Raw genomic sequence first — 17970 nt, 5'->3', positions numbered from 1 at the left:
AAGGGGAGATTGGTTGTGTGGCCACCTACCTACCTGTATTTTTCTAAAAGGTTTTAGTTTTGTGAGCTCTCGTAGGGTTGGTCTGGGTTTTAGGCTAAGAACTATGAACTTCTTCTCAGCAAATACCCCTCTCCCATCTTCTGTGCACCTAGTGTGCCCCCGTCCTGTGTCCAAGGGCCCTCGGAACTGCCCAGGGCTTCCCAGAGGTGCCCACTGGTGCTGGCCCACAAAGCAGGAGGATTTGTCCCTTGTCTTCTGTGAGGACCCTAGCCCCATGGAGGGAAAAGGGAGAAGGAAGTCAGGAGGCCCCGGAGAGGCACGGTGACGTGGGTCAGTCTGTCCCCCACAACTCACTGTATTTCAAAACATTTTTCCAAAAAGAGCTGGTCACTCTGTGGAGGGTTAGCAGTTTAGCATCTGAGTTAGCAGTCGAGGACACTAGGGGGTTAGAATGGGACAACACCTTAACACACAGAGGGAAATTTTGATCTAAAGATTTTATTCTTATAGGGCAGGGAACGCTATTTGCCATCATTACCTCACATCCTCAAGAAGCTCATCTTCAGCTACAGGGGAGCTCGTGTCTTTCCACATATTGTCCTTGTTTTGTTTTGATCGGATTAGCATGCCTCTCCCAGGGGTCTGGGTGCTAACACCATAGTGCATTTTGGGAAGGGATCATCCCGTTATTTTACCTAGCATTATTATTCAATACGTAGTCTGATGGAACCTTCTGAGTGCTACGGATGGATATTTTTAAGTATTTATTATGCCATTTTTTGTCATTAAAATAAAACATAGAGTTGCCTCTTTGAAAATAGCCTGAAGTTTAGTGACTCACTTGTATGTATTGTTCAGTTTTGCTGTAAACAAACAACATCTTCATGACTTACAGCAAACATTTCTTTCTTACTCCTGGTCAACTATAGGTAAACTCTTGTTTTCATTCTGGGGCATAGGCCAGAAGAGCAGTCCCTGGCTGGGCATGCTGGTCTCTAGGTGACTAGGAATATTCTACTTTTCTATTTTCTCTCAATTTTGTGAAAAAACTTAGCAGACTCATGTGTAGTATGAGCAATTTTTAAAAAGTCTTTTACTTTTATGGGGAAGATACACAATTTATTTAAAAAAATTTTTTTAATGTTTATTTTTGAGAGAGAGCGAGTATGAGCCAGGGAGGGGCAGAAAGAGAGGGAGAGACAGAATCTGAAGCAGGCTCTAGCCTCCGAGCTGTCAGCACAGAGCCCAACGAGGGGCTCGAACCCATGGACCGCTAGATCATGACCTGAGGCTCAGCCACCTGAGCCACCCAGGTGCCTCTATACACAGTTTATTTACAATGTACCTGTCCATCTTCACTAAAATCATTTTATGTTAAAAGTATATTTTTATTGGGTTTTCAAAGTAATGTATTCTCAAAGCAAAAAACTTAGTAAACGTCAAAAAGGATGAACAAAAATCAATACATTGTAATGTCCTTATTCTTTTAAAAAAAAATGTTTATTTTGAGAGAGCATGCGTGTGTGCACAAGCAGCAGAGAGTGAGAGAGAATCCCAAGCAGACTCCACACTGTTAGCACAGAGCCCAACAGGGGTCGAACCCATGAACTGGGAGATTGCGACCTGAGCCGAAATCAAGAGTCGATGGCTTGAGCAGCTGCACCACCCAGGTACCCCTATAATTTCATCATTCTTAAATGACTACTGTTAATATTTTGGTATGGTTCATTTAATTGTTTAAAAGTAAAATAACTTTAAACACAAGAATTTTAATTATATTGGCCAAATCATGGTCAGATAGGAAATGAGGAGAAAATGAAAAGCATACCAACTTTGAGGCAAAAAGAAGACCATATATAAAAAGGATCTAAAACTTTGTAAAACTTCTAAGACATGCTGGATATCCATTGTGGTGGTGGAGGTGGTTTTATGTTAAGCACAAGAGGTCAATTGTTTAAGCACAACTCAGGGCATTGAGGAGGGAGGTTCGTGCACTAGAGGTTGTGTGGATGTATGTGTTCCGTTTGCATGTTGTGGGGCTTTTGGTGTCCCATGGCAACCCCAGGTACACATTCTCTCTCTCTCTCCGTAGAGCAAGAGTGGGTTTCAGGGTTGTGGCTTTTGTTTTGGTTACTTTCCTGAAAATTGGGCCTTTTGGAGGAATACACTAAAGAAAGATTAGGAGGTAAATCTGAAGTAGCTTGAATTGGTCAGTTCAGTCCAGGAAGGGAGTTTTGCTAGTCGGGTGTGCATCCCTGTTCATAATGTGAGACAGAAGAAACAGGAGAGGGAGGATTTGTGGCTTTCATTGGCCACCTTCCACAGGCACCGGGCAGATGAACAGACGCCTCTCCAGGCAGCAGAACCTGGGGGACAAGATCCCTGCCCACCACCCATGAGCTCATGGGCTCTGTGCAGTAGATGCCGTCTGTTTGGCTCTCCAAATTTGATTGCACTTCCATGGAAATTTTACAAACACACTGTCAATTTCTCTAAACCCCTGCTATGGCAAAAAGAGAACAGAGTTGCCTTTTTGAAAAGGAGAATTGAATAGATCATTAAATAGAACTGTATTGCGCATAGGTCCACAGAGGTTGACGATTTGCCCCAAGTTAGTGTGTGTGCTGACTTCCTTAACAAACGGGAATTGCTGGTAGTGCCAGAAGCTGCCAGAAACTAAGAGTAGTGAGGCTGCATCTCCCCTTGCCCGTTGCTGATTCCAGGTGAGCGCATCCCAGATACTTGTGAGAAGTTCATTGAGTAGCTATTAGCTGGATTTGCATTTTGTTGACTGTTTACTAATTAGAGGAAGAAACTCTGTGTAAAAAACTGAATCACTCAAATGGATTCTTGAACAAAATTTGTTTTCCTTAAGTTTAACTTGCATCAGAAAACTAAAGTATTTTTCTTAAAGCGGTGAGCTGAGCTGTGGAGCCACAGTGAGGGTATGCAGGTAGCCTGCAGTTTTAGTAACTGCCTCGATGGTATAACCTAAAGTTGTCATATGAAGAATAACAACCACAAAAAAAAAACATAATTTGTGCCTTTGACTTGAAATTTTGGGAGTCACTTGTTTCGACTAATTTTCTTTTAGGAAGCATATGGCCAAGTGGTGGTGTTCCCTGTAAGCCTTGGGTGTTTTCAGTTGATTCTAGTATTTTTTTTAAAGTTTTTTTTAACGTTTATTTATTTTTTTTTAATTTTTTTTCAACGTTTATTTATTTTTGGGATAGAGAGAGACAGAGCATGAACGGGGGAGGGGCAGAGAGAGAGGGAGACACAGAATCGGAAACAGGCTCCAGGCTCTGAGCCATCAGCCCAGAGCCCGATGCGGGGCTTGAACTCCCGGACTGCGAGATCGTGACCTGGCTGAAGTCGGACGCTCAACCAACTGCGCCACCCAGGCGCCCCAACGTTTATTTATTTTTGAGACAGACACAGAGCATGAATAGGGGAGGGGCAGAGAGAGAGGGAGACACAGAATCCGAAGCAGGCTCCAGACTGTCAGCCCAGAGCCCAACGTGGGGCTCAAACTCACAAAGCGAGAGATCATGACCTGAGCTGAAGTCGGACGCTTAACCCACTGAGCCACCCAGGCGGCCCTGGTATTTTTTTTTTTTTTTAATGTCACAAATTTTTAAAAAGTCACTTTATGAAGGGTTTAATTTAGGTAAGAGTTGTCCATTGACTCAGTCTCAACTGAGTAGAGTTTTTTTTTTAATGTTTATTTAATTATTTTTGAGAGAGAAAGAGAGGGAGGGAGGGAGGAAGAGAGAGTGAGGTGCACAAGCAGGGGAGGAGGGAGAGAGAGAATCCCAAGCAGGCTCTGCACTCAAAGCTCAACATGGGGCTCGGTCTCACAAACTGTGAGATCATGACCTGAGCTGAGATCAAGAGTCAGACGCTTAACTGACTGAGCCCCCCAGGTGCCCCAAGTAGGTTTGAACTTATATTTTACCTGACTTGGACAATCCTATTAAATTCTTAAGGAATGTAGGATCTGGTTCTGGAGCTGGTATGAGACCAGCCTTTCCACATATTACAATAACAACTTGACACAATATTAATAATCACTTGAACTGGAGAGCAACTCCCAAACCTTGGCTAAATATGGAAGGACCACTTGAAAGAAGGGTGTGGCACCATGTGAGATTCTTATTTATTTGGCTTTTGCCTTGAAGATACTCCCCGTTTGCATAGTCTGGGACTTCTAAAACCCAAGCTGAAAGCCTTTGAGTTACTAGCTTAATGTGTCAGAAAAAAGAATTTGGGACTTTCAGAACAGCTGGAGATGAGGGAAAATTTTGGGAGAGAAGGAGCCACAAAGCAGGGGGCCCCCAAATCTGGGTGTAAACTCCATTCAGATTTGTGGCAAACCCTGGACTGTGGGTGCCTGTGGGGACTTGAATTCCATTCTGCATGGGTTCCAGCTGCTAGTGGTGGGGCCATAGTCTAGAACCTGAGTCTGGCCAGCTTAATTGACTGCTGGCACAAAAATCAGTACTCAGCAGAGAACCTCATCTTCATGAAGTGTTATCCACAGGCTCCATTGTTCTACCAGAAACTTCTGGACATGTGAGGAAATAGGAAAACATGACCCATAGTCAAGAGAAAACAGTTAATAAAGCCAACTGCAGACAGGGATGTTAAAGCAGCTAGTATAAGTTGTATAAGGAGCTAAAGGAAAATATATTTAAAATGAAGGAACAATAGGGAACTGAGCACAGTAATGGAAATTATAAAAGGAGCCAAATAGAAATATTATCTGAAAACGTACATAAAAATCGAGAACTTTGGGTGGATAGGCATAATACAGGATTGGACAGAGTGGGGTACTCAGGAAACCTGAACGTAGGTCATAAAAGTGATTCGGTCTGAGTAACAGAAAATAGATCAAAAGCGCCGAAGAAAGTCCTAGTGATCTATGAGCCAGTAGACAGCCTGACACAAATATAGGTGGGGTCCCCGGAGGAGACGGGAGGAGGGGCAGACAAAATACCTGCAGAAATAATAAGAATCTCTCCAGATTTGTTGTAAGCCTCAGATTTAAGAAGAGTGAACCCCAGACAGGTTGAAGACCAGGAAAAGCACTCCTGGGTACATTGTGGTCAAGCCGAAGAAAACTGAAGATAAAGAGAAAATCTTGAAATCAGAACAGATTATAGGAAAGGAAACAATGATATATTGTTCAGCTGACGTCCCTTTAGGGACAGTGTCATTAAAATGATGAGTTAAGGGGCGCCTGGGTGGCACAGTCGGTTAAGCGTCCGACTTCAGCCAGGTCACGATCTCGCGGTCCGTGAGTTCGAGCCCCGCGTCAGGCTCTGGGCTGATGGCTCAGAGCCTGGAGCCTGTTTCCGATTCTGTGTCTCCCTCTCTCTGTGCCCCTCCCCGGTTCATGCTCTGTCTCTCTCTGTCCCAAAAATAAATAAACGTTGGGGAAAAAATAAATAAATAAATAAATAAATGATGAGTTAAAACAGTGTCCACACAAAATTCTGTGACAACCAGAACACATATCTTAAGCAGGAGTGCTTCCAGCTCTAGCCTGGTCACACTGGGCTCGCCGATATCCATGACAAGGTCTAGCGCTCTCCCTCTCCCCTCTTGTTATATTTTGGGAGAGGAATCTACCCCTGAAATTCAGGAACTGACCCTGGTAAGATTGGCAGTGCTCTTCCTAAGGGCGTTCTCCAATCCTCACGTGACTAGTGGCCACTGAAAGCCAGTCTTTCTGGCTTAGGGCCAGCAGAGAATTGATGGTTAGCACCTGAGCTAGGACCTCAGCCTAAAGGAAAAAACAACAGATGGGATTCATACAAAAGAGTGAGGATATCAAGTTTTTGTTAACTTCATTAAAAGTAACTGCTTTTCAAAACCTTTTTAGTTTGATGTAGTCCCACATGTTTGTCTTTTGTTGTCTTTGCCTGAGGAGACAGGTACAAAAAATGTTGCTGAGACCAATATCAGGGAGCTTACTGCCTATGTTTTCTTTTAGGAATTTTATGGTTTCAGGTCTTACGTTCAAGTGTTCAACCCATTTTGAGTTGATTTTTGTGTATGTTGTGAAGAAGTGGTCCAGTTTCCATCCTTTTGCATGTGGCTGTCCAGTTTTCCAAATACCATTTGTTCAAGAGACTGTCCTTTACCTGTCGCATATTCTTGCCTCCATTGTTGTAGATTAATTGGCCATATACGTGTGGGTTTATTTCTGGGCTCTCTGTTCCGTTGATCGGTGTATCTGTTTTCATGCCAGTAACGTACCACTTTGATTACTATAGCTCTGTGGTATAGCCTGAAATCAAATACCGTGAAATCTCCAGGTTTTTTCTCTGTTTCAAGATTGCTGTGATTATTCATAGTCTTTTATGGTGCCATACACATTTTAGGATTCTTTGTCTAGTTCTCTGAAAAATGCCGTGTGAAACAAAAATTATAGCATTGTGTAGTGGTAGTTGTCAATGCAGTTGTAAAATATATGATAACAATAGCCCTAAAGATGGAGAGAGGTGGAATTCTATTGCAAGTTGGTTTCTTTTTTTCCCCGTATTGCTTTATTTCACAGACTGGCACAATATTAACTCTAAATAGACTGTGTCAAGGAATCATATAATAATTCCTTTATCAGCCATCAAAAATAATATGTAAAGTTATGATAGCAATACAATGAGGGAACTAAGATGAAATACTTAAGGAAAAAACTTGATTAAGCCAGAGGTATAAAGGGGGGGGGGGGGGGAGAGAATGAAAACCCAATGAAACAAACAGAAAATAAATACCAAAAACAAGACTTAAGTGCAGCTGTTAAGTATAAATGGATAAAAGTCAGTGATTATCAAAGTGAATTTGAGAAAGTGAAAACTCAACTGTATATTGTGAATAAGGGGTTTACTTTAAAGAGAAGGAAACAGGTTGTAATTAAAAGGTTCTTAAAATACAAAATATCAAAATTTGTAGAAAGGAACTAAGGCAATGTATAGAGGGAAATACACAGCTTTAAGTGCTTATGTCAGAAAAAAGAAAGGTCAAAATCAGTCAGTGGTCGAAATTTCCACTTTAAGGGGCTAGAAATTGAAAAGAAAATTAAGCCAAAGTAAGTAGAAAGAAGGAAATAATAATAGTAGAAAACAATGCAATAGGAAAGAAAGAGAAGATTGTTTCTAGCAAGATCAAGGAAGAAAAAATAACTATAACCAGTATTACAAATGAGTAAATGTATGTTACAGTCCCTATAGACACTAAAAGGAAGGTAACACACACACACATATATGTATTTATATTTATATGTTTATATATTTATATATATGTTTGTATATTTATATATTTTATTTATATATTTAAATATATATTTAAATGTATATATTTATTAAATATATATAATTTATTATATGTGTGTATGTATATATATACATACATACATATATATATATACATATACACACATATATACAAGTACGTATTTGTAACTTTTATATATTTATACATAACCTTTATTTGTTGAGGTATGTTCCCTCTAAACCCTCATTGTTGAGGGATTGTATTGTGAATGGATGTTGTAGTTTATCAAATGCTTTTCTACATCTGTTGAAATGACCATATGGTTTTTATCCTTTCTCTTGTTGATGTGATGTATCACATTGATTTTGCGAATATTGAACTACCCTGGCATCCTGGAAATAAATTCCACTTGATCATGGTGAATGATTTTTTAAATGTATCGTTTGGTTCAGTTTGCTAATGTTTTGTTGAGGATTTTTGCATCTGTGTCCATCAGAGATACTGGCCTATAGTTTTCCTTTTTTGTAGCATATATTGTTTTTGGTATTGGGGTAATGCTGGCTTCATAGCATGGGTTTGGAAGCTTTCCTTCCTCTCCCATTTTTGGGAATAGTTTGAGCAGAATAAGTATTAACTCTTCTTTAAATGTTAGAATTCACCTTTGGAGCCATCTGGTTCTGGACTTTGGTCTATTGGGAGATTTTTGATTACTGATCAATTTTATTGCTAGTAACTAGTCTGTTCAAGTTTTTTATTTCTTCCTGATTGAGTTTTGGGAGATTGTATGTTTATAGGAATTTACCCATTCTAGGTTATCCAATTTGTTGATGTATAATTTTTTTATAATAGTCTTTTATAATTCTTTGTGTTTCTTTGGTATTTCTTCTTTCATTACTGATTTTATTTTTTAGTCCTCTCCCTTTTTGATAATTCTGGCTAAAGATTTATCAATTTTTTGATCCTTTCAAAGAACCAGCTCCTCATTTCATCCATCTGTTCTGTTGTTTTGGTCTTGATTTCATTTATTTCTTCTCCAATATTTATTATTTCCTTCCTTTTACTGGCTTTTATGCTTAGTTCTTCTTTTTCTGGCTTCCTTAGGTTTAACGTTAGATTGTTTGAGATATTTCTCATTTCTTTACATAGGCCTGTATTGTTATAATCTTCCCTCTTAGAACAGCTTTTGCTTCATTCCAAAGAATTTGGACCATTGTGTTTTCATTTTCATTTTTCTCCATGTATTTTTTGACTTCTTCTTTGGTTTCTTGGTTGACCTATTCACTGTTTAGTAGCATGTTTTTTGACATCAGTTTGTTTGTGTCCTTTCCAGATTTTGTCTTGTCGATTTCTAGTTTCATACCACTGTGGTCAGAAAAGATGTATGATACGACTTCAGTCTTTTTGAATTTCTTGAGACTTGTTTTGCAGCCTAATAGTGATCTGTTCTGGAGAGTGTTCCATGTGCACTTGCAAAGAATGTGTATTCTGCTGTTTTGGGATGGAATGCTCTGGATATAGCTGTTAAGTCCATCTGGTCCATTATATCATTTAAAGCCACTGTTTCCTTGTTGATTTTCTGTTTGGATGATTTACTCATTGAGGTGAGTTGGGTGTTAAAGCCCCCTACTATCATTGTATTACTTTAATTTTTTTCATTTATGTTTGTTAATAGCTACTTTATGTATTTGGGTACTTCTATGGTGGGTGCATTAATATTTACAACTGTCACATCTTTTTTTAAAATTTTTTTTTAATGTTTATTTATTTTTGAGACAGACATAGAACAGACAGAGCATGAACAGGGGAGGGGCAGAGAGAGAGGGAGACACAGAATCGGAAGCAGGCTCCAGGCTCTGAGCCATCAGCCCAGAGCCCGACGCGGGGCTCGAACTCATGGACCGCGAGATCGTGACCTGAGCTGAAGTCCGACGCTTAACCGACTGAGCCACCCAATCGTCCCATTGTCACATCTTTCTGTGGGTTGTTGTCTTGATGATTATGTAGTGTCCTTCTTTGTCTCTTGTTATAGCCTGTTTTAAAGTCTCTTTTGTCAAGGTATTGCCACCTCAGCTTTCTTTTTACTTCCATTTGAGTGATAAATGTTCTTCCACCCTTCACTTTCCATCTGTATGTGTCTTTAGGTCTGAAGTGAATCTATTACAGGCAACAACATATAGATGGGTCTTATTTTCTTATCCATTCCATCACCCACTGTTTTTGTTTTTGTTTTTTTTTTTTTAATTTTTTTTTTCAACATTTTTTTATTTATTTTTGGGACAGAGAGAGACAGAGCATGAACGGGGGAGGGGCAGAGAGAGAGGGAGACACAGAATCGGAAACAGGCTCCAGGCTCCGAGCCATCAGCCCAGAGCCTGACGCGGGGCTCGAACTCACGGACCGCGAGATCGCGACCTGGCTGAAGTCGGACGCTTAACCAACTGCGCCACCCAGGCGCCCCTGTTTTTTTTTTTTAATGTGTGTTTAGTTTTGAAAAAGGAAGAGAGACAAAGCACAAACGGGGAAGGGGCAGAGAGAGAGGGAGACACAGAATGAGAAGCAGGCTCCAGGCTCTGCACTGACAGCAGAGAACCCGATGCGGGGGCTCAAACTCACAAATCGAGAGATCATGACCTGAGCCGAAATCAAACCTCAACCGACTGAGCCACCCAGGTGCCCCTTTCACCAATTGTTTTGATTGAAGCATTTAGTCCATTTACATTCAAAGCAGTTATTGACAGTTGTCTACTCATTGTTATTTTGTTATTGTTTTATGGTTGTTTTTGTAGTTCTTCTCTGTTCCTTTTTCCTGTTCCCTCCTGGCTTGTTGTTTGGTGGTTTCCTCTATTGATATGCTTGGATTCCTTTGTCTTTATTTTTTGCATATATATTACCAGTTTTTGATTTTTGGCTACCATTAGGTTTATATATAATATCCTGTGCATACAGCAGTCTATATTAAGTTGATGGTTGCTTAAGTTTGAACCCTTTGAAAAGCACTGAATTTTTACTGCCTCCCCCCAGGTTTTACGTATATGGTGTCATACTTCACATACTCTTGTGAATCCATTGACTAATATTTATAGATACAATTGATTTTACTGCTTTTATGCCTTTACTTCCATATTGGTTTTATAAGAAATTAATGTACTTGTGTTGGTATGTACTTATGAAATTTTTTTCTTCCCTAATTTTCTTATTCCTGGTTATGATCTTAATTTCCACTCAAAGAATTCCCTTTAGTATTTCTTGTAAAGGTAGTGTCGTGGTGATGAACTTCTTTGCCTGTTATTTGGGCAACTTTTTCTCTCTCCTGTTCTGAATGGTAGCCTTGCTGGGTAGAGTATTGTTGGTTGCAGGTGTTTTTTTTTTTTTCTTTAAGCGCATTGACTATATCCTGCCACTCCCTTCTGGCCTGCAAAGTTTCTGCTGAAAAATCCGCTGATAGCCTCAAGAGGTTTCCTAGAATGTAACTGTTTTCTCATGTTGCTTTAAAAAATCTCTATCACCATTTTTTGTCATTTTAATCTCTGTGTCTTGATGTGAATTCTTCAGGTTAGTTTTGCTGGGGACTTTCTGTGCCTCCTGGATCTGGATTTCTGTTTCTTTCTCCAGATTTAGGAAGTTTTCAACTATTATTTCTTCAAGTAAATATTTAGCCCCCTTTTCTCTCTCTTTGCCTTCTGGGATCCCTATAATGTGAATATTAGTATGCTTGATGGTGTCACTGAGTTCCCTTAATCTGTTCTCAATTTTTATTGTTCTTTTTCTTTTGCTATTCAGCGTGGCTGCTTCCATTACTCTGTCCTGCAGGTCACTGATCCATTCTGCTTCTTCCAGTCTACTGTTTATTCCCTCTCATGTATTTTTAATATCAGTTATTAAGTTCTCATCTCGATTGGTTCACTTTTATATTTTCTATCTCTTTGTTGAGGGTCTTGCTGAATCTTCCACTCCTTTTCAAATCTAGTGTCTTTATGACCATTACTTTGAATTCTTTATCAGGTATATTGCTTACCTCTGTTTCATTGAGCTGTTTTGCTGCGAATTTCTCATGTTTTTTCATCAGGGCATATTCCTCTGTCTCACTTTGTCTCACTCTCTGTGTCTGTTTTCTTTTGTTAGGAGAGTCAGCTATGACTCCTAATGTTGAAAGTAGGGGTCTTATGAAGAGTTATTGTGCCTCCCTGTTCAATGTCCTGTACGATGTCCCCTGTTGACCAGAACCTGGTACTTCAGGGTGTCACCTGTGTGTGTTGCATGTGCCATGCTGTTGTGGTTGAGCCATGTTTGCCTTCCAATTGCCCACAATGGCTCTCTCTGCCTATTGTGGGCAGGGTTTGGTTCCTGTGCTATCAGAGGCCAGTCTTGGCTGCCTTGGGTCAGACTAGATGCTTCCTCTTAGCCTGTGTGCTGGGCTTCAGTCACACCTTACTGCAGGGTACTCTCTTGTGCTGGCCCCTAAGGGGCTTTTCTTGGAGATGAGGCCTGCAGTCTGCCCCCACTCTGACTGTTGGGGTTGCAGTGACTCTGAACTCCAGGGCTCTCTTTTTTTTTTTTTTTTTTTTTTTTTTTTTGCTGCCCCCCTGTGAGCTTTTTGCTGGTGGGTGGGGCTAGCAGTCAGACCTGATGTCTGCCCCCAGCCCACTGCTGGGGCTGTGGTTGGACTGGTGTGTGTGGGGATCTTCCCCTCTCCTGGGGCAGGAGTCACTTTGGCGTGGTGCTGGTCACTGTGGGGTTGCTTGCAAAATGAGGTGAGGCAGGCACTGCTTTGGATGGACTCCTGTTCAGTGGGCAAGTTGGATGAGGTGGATTCAAGGGTGGCAGCACCTTGGGTGTTAGCTAGATGTGCTGGTCTGGTTGCAGAATGGGAACTGGAGCCACTTCGAGGGATGCCTGCTGAGTGGGGCAGGTTGGGTGGAGTGAGGCCGAAAGAAAATGTGGGGGTCAGGTGTACTGTTAGCGGAGCTAGGTGGCCACTGTAGGTGCTGGTTCCTGTAGGTATCCAGGTAACTAGGCTGGGGGGCGGGGAGAGAAATGGTGCCCGCCAGTTGTTTTGTTCTTAGACAAGTCTCCTAAAGACCCCTGCCCATCCTGTGGGTTTCTGAAATTAGTAAATAAATATCCTTCCTGTGTACCTCAGGAGTTTTTCATACTGCTGTTTTATGCTTCATCTCTGGGGTTGTGTGTTTTGCTGTCTCTTCCAGGGCAGAGACTCAGTTTCTTGTTGCCCTCAGGCTCTCCCAGAAGTAAGCCAGCTGAGTTTTAAAGTACCCTGAGTTAAGTCCCACTGATTGTAAACACTCACAAAGTTAAGCCCCATTGGTTTTCAAAGCCAATGTCTCGGGGTCTCATCTTCCCAGTGCACGGTCCCCCGTGTCGGGGTGGCTGGTGTGGGGTCTTTTCCTCTCCCTTCTCTACACTCATGTTCTCCTTCCTGTTTGTGGTTAGTCTCACAGGTTAGTTTGGTTCTGGAAGGGTCTCTGCCCTTCCTTCTGTTTTCACTTTGGTTTCCTGTCTACCATTAACTGTGGAGAGCTTGTTCTGTCAGTCTTAGGGTTTTTTTCTGGGTTAGTTGCAATGATGTGCCTGTTATCTAGACGTGTTCATGGGACAAGGTGAGGGTAGGACCCTCCTACGTCCCCACCTTCCCTGGAAGTCTGAGCAATCCCAATTCTGGGTGTTTATCTGAAAGAAATGAAAGCAGGGACTCAAACAGATGTTTATACACAAGTGTTTATAGTAGCATATTCACAACAGCCAAGAGGTAGTCAAAACTTCAGTATTTAATGGTGGATGAATCAATAAAGAATATATGTTGTATCCATGTAGTAGAACATTGTTCAGCTGTAAAAAGGAAGGAAATTCTGATAAATGCCACAACATAGATGGACCTTGAGGACGTTATGTTAAGAGAAATGGGCCAATCACAAGACGACAAATTCTGCACAGTTATACTTACGTGAGGTATCTAGGCTAGTCGAACTCAGAGAAATAGAAAGTAGGATGGTGGTTGCCAGAAGCTGAGAGAGAGGGAGGTGGGGTTGTAGAGTTTCAATCTTGTGGGATGGGGAGCTTTGAGAATCTGTTGCACAACCATGTGCCTGTGGTTGACAATGTTGTCCTGACTACCTGGATTGTTGGGAGGGTGAATTTTAGTGTTTTTGGCCACATAACATAAATAACCATCAACTGGAGAAATGCAGATGATGATACCTTGATATGTTGTAACAGTTCTCATCAGTAAAAACCTATGAAGTGCTGACCCATATAGCACTATAGCAGAGTCTATATATGGTTATATAAAATCAGTGTGATTCTATTTATATTAAGGTCAAGAACCAAGGAAAGCTAGTCAAAATATTGAACAGTAGCTGTTTATTCAGGGTGGGGTTTGATTGGAAGGACACACGTAAGTACTTTGGGTTGATAGATATGTCCTGTGTCTTGATTGGGGTAGTGGTTCTGTAGATACATTTCCATGCATTGAACTTTATCAGTGTAAAGATCTGAACATTTCACTGCATGTGTATTTTATATTTTCTCCCCCACACCTGTAAATGAATACTTACCTCTGCTTCATAGATTTTTCTTTTCACAGCGTCTTTTCACACTTTGTATAAGGAGAGACGCAGGCTGCAGTTGGCCCGTGGGAGTGGCTAGGTGGCCTCTTCTAAAATGCTAATCTCAGAGTTTTCATAGGAACAGCTAGAGTGTAGTGTGGTGTGGTTGATGGTGAAGGGTGTGGGCACCAGAGTTGTTCACACCTGGGTTCACACCTAGCGTTGCCACTCGCGCTTGAATAACTGGGAGAGCTTCATACCTCTGCTTACTCGTTTGCAAAATACTCCGAGTCCCTCCTTTGTGGGATTGTGTGGAAGGTTGCGTAGAGCCATCTGGTGCCTGACCACCCACTGCCTTCTGGTTGGTTCCCTGCTCCCACTTGTTCTCCTGTGGCCGCCTTCACGGCAGCCAGACGACCCCCTGACACGGAGTCAGATCATGTCATCCCCTCTTGAAAATCCCCAGTGCTCCTGTCGCACTGAAAGTGGGAGCCAGGTGCATCCCTCCGCATGGTTCTGTTCTCTCTGCTGGCACCTGCTCCGTCAGCTTCCGTACCTGGGAGCTGGGTTTTCTCTGTGTCCTGGAGATCCTCATCTTGCCAGAATGGCTGTTTATTCTTTTTTTTTTTTTTTTAATTTTTTTTTAACGTTTATTTACCTTTGAGACAGAGAGAGAGCATGAAATGGGGGAAGGTCAGAGAGAGGGAGACACAGAATCTGAAACAGGCTCCAGGCTCTGAGCTGTCAGCACAGAGCCCGACGCGGGGCTCGAACTCACAGACCGCGAGATCATGACCTGAGCCGAAGTCGGCCGCTTAACCGACTGAGCCACCCAGGCGCCCCAGATGGCTGTTTATTCTTACTGCTCACACGTAACATTGACTGAACTCTTCCCTGGCCTCATTGTTAAGTAGGTCGTATGTTTATTCTGTTTTAATTCCTGCCCTATGCGATTGTCTTTTGTGTGTCCCTTACCTGTTAGCAAGTAAGCTGCGTGAGATACAGTACCTCGTCCACCTTGTTCTCCACTGTACCCAGCCCTGAGGCGCTTACAAAGTAGGCATTCAGTAAATTCTGTGGGGTGGCTGCAGTTGGTTTTTTTTTTTTTAAACGTTTATTTTTTAATTTTTGAGACAGAGACAGAGCATGAACGGGGGAGGGTCAGAGAGAGAGGAAGACACAGAATCTGAAACAGGCTCCAGGCTCTGAGCTGTCGGCACAGAGCCCGATGCGGGGCTCGAACTCACGCACCGAGAGATCATGACCTGAGCCGAAGTTGGACGCTTAACCGGCTGAGCCACCCAGGCGCCCCCTGCAGTTGGTTTTAATACACTCAAAAGGCCAAACCCAGTGACTGGCCCTGAGTGCTTGGTAAGTGTTAGTGAAAATCATTGCCACAGCCTGTGAAGAGTACGTGCCTCCTTTAGCAGAACATCGGAATGCATTACGAGGCTTGAAAAATGTATTCTTCAGAAATTTCTTTCTGAAGAAATAGAGAAAGATCAAGACCCACTCACCTAAGAAAAGTCACACAGCACTCTGCAGCCAGTGTGTGATTATTTATATAGATTCTAGGGTAATAAAATGAATAATTAAAAGCCCGAATGAATTTGAATGTCATTTCACCGCAGCTTTCAAACCAGCAGGTTTATCCTTCTTTTCATTCCTTCCCCACACATCTGTTTGTAACAGTTTCTGTAGGGTAAACTATTTCACAGGACCAGACAGAAAGGAAAAAAAAAAAAAAAAGCCTGGGGCCTTCAGGATGTCTCTGAACAATGGAGTGATTGAGCTCTCTTTTTGTTTTAGATGTCCACACAGAAGCTGTGCAGGCAGCGCTGGCTAAACACAAAGAAAGGAAGATGGCAGTGCCTATGCCTTCCAAACGCAGGTCCTTGGTTGTGCAGACCTCGATGGACGCCTACACACCTCCAGGTGAGAAGCAGGCCCGCTGTCTGCTTCCCAAAGTGACAGGCGAGCCTGGGGATTAATTCGCTGCTAGCTTCAGCAGTCCCGGTCCTTGTAGCTTTCCAAGTAATGGTGCTGTAATTCAGATTTTCGGAAGTGGAAGTCCAGAAATGGTGTATACGCTCTATGTTAAACTCGGAGGGAAAATTCATGTTACTAGGTATGTCTATACAAATAGGATTTTAACCTTTTCATTGAGACTCGTAAATGATGCAGACTTTTAGTCTTAGGAAATTTTACTTAATTCTTCATGTAGCAAAAGAGAAGAGTTTGTGCCTCCATAGTTATAACTGAATTTGGACTTCTCTTCTGCTTGGATAGATGTATATATATTCTCAAACTCTTAACACATAAATATGTCATAAGGTTATATTAAGAAACCAAATGAATTGAAAAATGTATCCTGTTACCTCAGTTTGGAGTATGTAAAGTGCAGGTAGTATTTTGGTTTCTGGACAATGCAGTGTCTGTCACAGCTGCTTATTCTGCTGTGGTGGTGTGAAAACAGGCAACATGTCAGTGAGTGGCTGTGGCTGTTTGCCAATAAAACTTTATTTATAAAGGCAGGCAGAGGGCCAGTTTGATCCACAGGCCTGCTGACCTCGATCTTAAATGGTTGAAGGTAATATCCCATTCATATTTATGCTTTTATTTATCTGGAACTTTATATAACTACCTAAGTTCTGTTCTTTACCCAAATAATTACAGTCTGTGTTTTATGATCTTCAAAACCAAAGTAAAGAGCAAGGTTAAATGGCACAGGTATCTATTAGAAAACATGAAGTATTGAGCCTAAATTACATGTTTTTTCTGTGTGTTGGGTTCCAACGTTATTCATGTCCTTGTTGCCACTCTCCCTTCCTGCAGACCCAAGTTACCTTGCACAGTAAGAACAAATCGATGTGTACAACGTTGTTTAGAGTGTTTTGAAGTTGAGTGCTGAGTGTTTGCAAGCAGTGAGAGTAGTAGAAACACATACTTCAGCTCAGAGATGTGTACAACATAGTGATTCAGCATTTATGCACATTACTCAGTGCTCCCTGTGATGTGTGGTCACCGTGTCGCCATAGGAAGTTAGTGCAGCGTTATTCACTGTATTCCCCATGCTGCACCTTCTGTTTCCGTGACTCTATTTCATAACTGGAAGTTTGTAACTTCTTTTTTTTAATGTTTATTTTTGAGAGAGAGAGACAGACAGACAGAATGTGAGCAGAGGAGGGGCAGAGAGAGAGAGAAAGACACAGAATCTGAGATGGGCTCCAGGCTCCGAGCCGTCAGCACAGAGCCTGATGCGGGGCTCAAACTTACGAACTGGGAGATCCTGAGCTGAGCTGAAGTTGGACGCTTAACCGACTGAGCCACCCAGGTGCTCCTGGAAGTTTGGAACTTCTAATCCTCTTTACCTATTCTGCCTATCCCCCAACCCACCTCCCCTCTGGAACCACCAGTTCTCCATATTTGAGTCTGTTTCTGGTTTTTGTTCATTTGTTGCGGTTTTTAGATTCCATATACGAGTGAAATCTTACAGTATTTTGTCTTTCTCCGACATTCCACTGAGTATAATGCCTTCTAGGCACACCCATGTTGTTGCAAATGGCAAGATTTCATTCTTTTATATGACTAATATTCCATTGTACGGATAGCACATCCTCATTCATCATATGCTGGACACTTAAGTTGCTTCCATATCTTGCTTATTGTAAATAATGCAACAAAAGACACAGGGGTGCACATCTCTTTTTGAGTTAGTATTTTCATTTTCCTCTGATAAATACTCAGAAGCAGAATTGCTGCATCATATGATAGTTCCGTTTTTTGAGGAACCTCCATACTGTTTTCCACAGTGGCTGCACCAGTTTGCTTTCCCACCAAGAGTGAAAGAGGCTTCCTCTTTCTCCACATCCTCGCCAACATTTGTGATTTATTGTCTTTTTGATACTAGCCATTACGACAGATGTGATGGGATACCTGATTTTGATTTGCGTTTCCCTGATGGCAAGTGGTGATGAGCATCTTTTCATGTGTTGGCCGTCTTTGTCTTCTCTGGAAAATGTCTTTTGAGGTCCTCTGCCCATTTTTACTCAGATAGTTTGGATTATTATTTTTTGGTCTTGAGTTTTATGAGTTCTTTATATATTTATTTGCATATTAACCCCTTATCAGA

At 41.7% G+C, this 17970-nt stretch overlaps 1 protein-coding gene across 10 annotated transcripts in view; it reads left to right on the top strand.

The window, feature by feature from the left end:
* DIP2C (disco interacting protein 2 homolog C) overlaps positions 1 to 17970 on the top strand; it is a 410897-nt gene that overhangs the window by 231778 nt on the left and 161149 nt on the right. For all 10 annotated transcript variants that reach the window (XM_045462611.1, XM_045462610.1, XM_045462607.1 and 7 more), the window contains one exon: positions 15648 to 15773. In XM_045462611.1, coding sequence (XP_045318567.1) covers positions 15648 to 15773 — 126 coding nt within the window. The remainder of the gene's footprint in view (positions 1 to 15647; positions 15774 to 17970) is intronic.

The sequence above is a fragment of the Leopardus geoffroyi genome, chromosome B4 (genome assembly GCF_018350155.1).
Source record: "Leopardus geoffroyi isolate Oge1 chromosome B4, O.geoffroyi_Oge1_pat1.0, whole genome shotgun sequence".
In the NCBI taxonomy this organism is placed as follows: domain Eukaryota; kingdom Metazoa; phylum Chordata; class Mammalia; order Carnivora; family Felidae; genus Leopardus; species Leopardus geoffroyi.
Note: the sequence above shows the minus strand (reverse complement) of the source record. Positions and strands in the feature narration are given on the sequence as shown.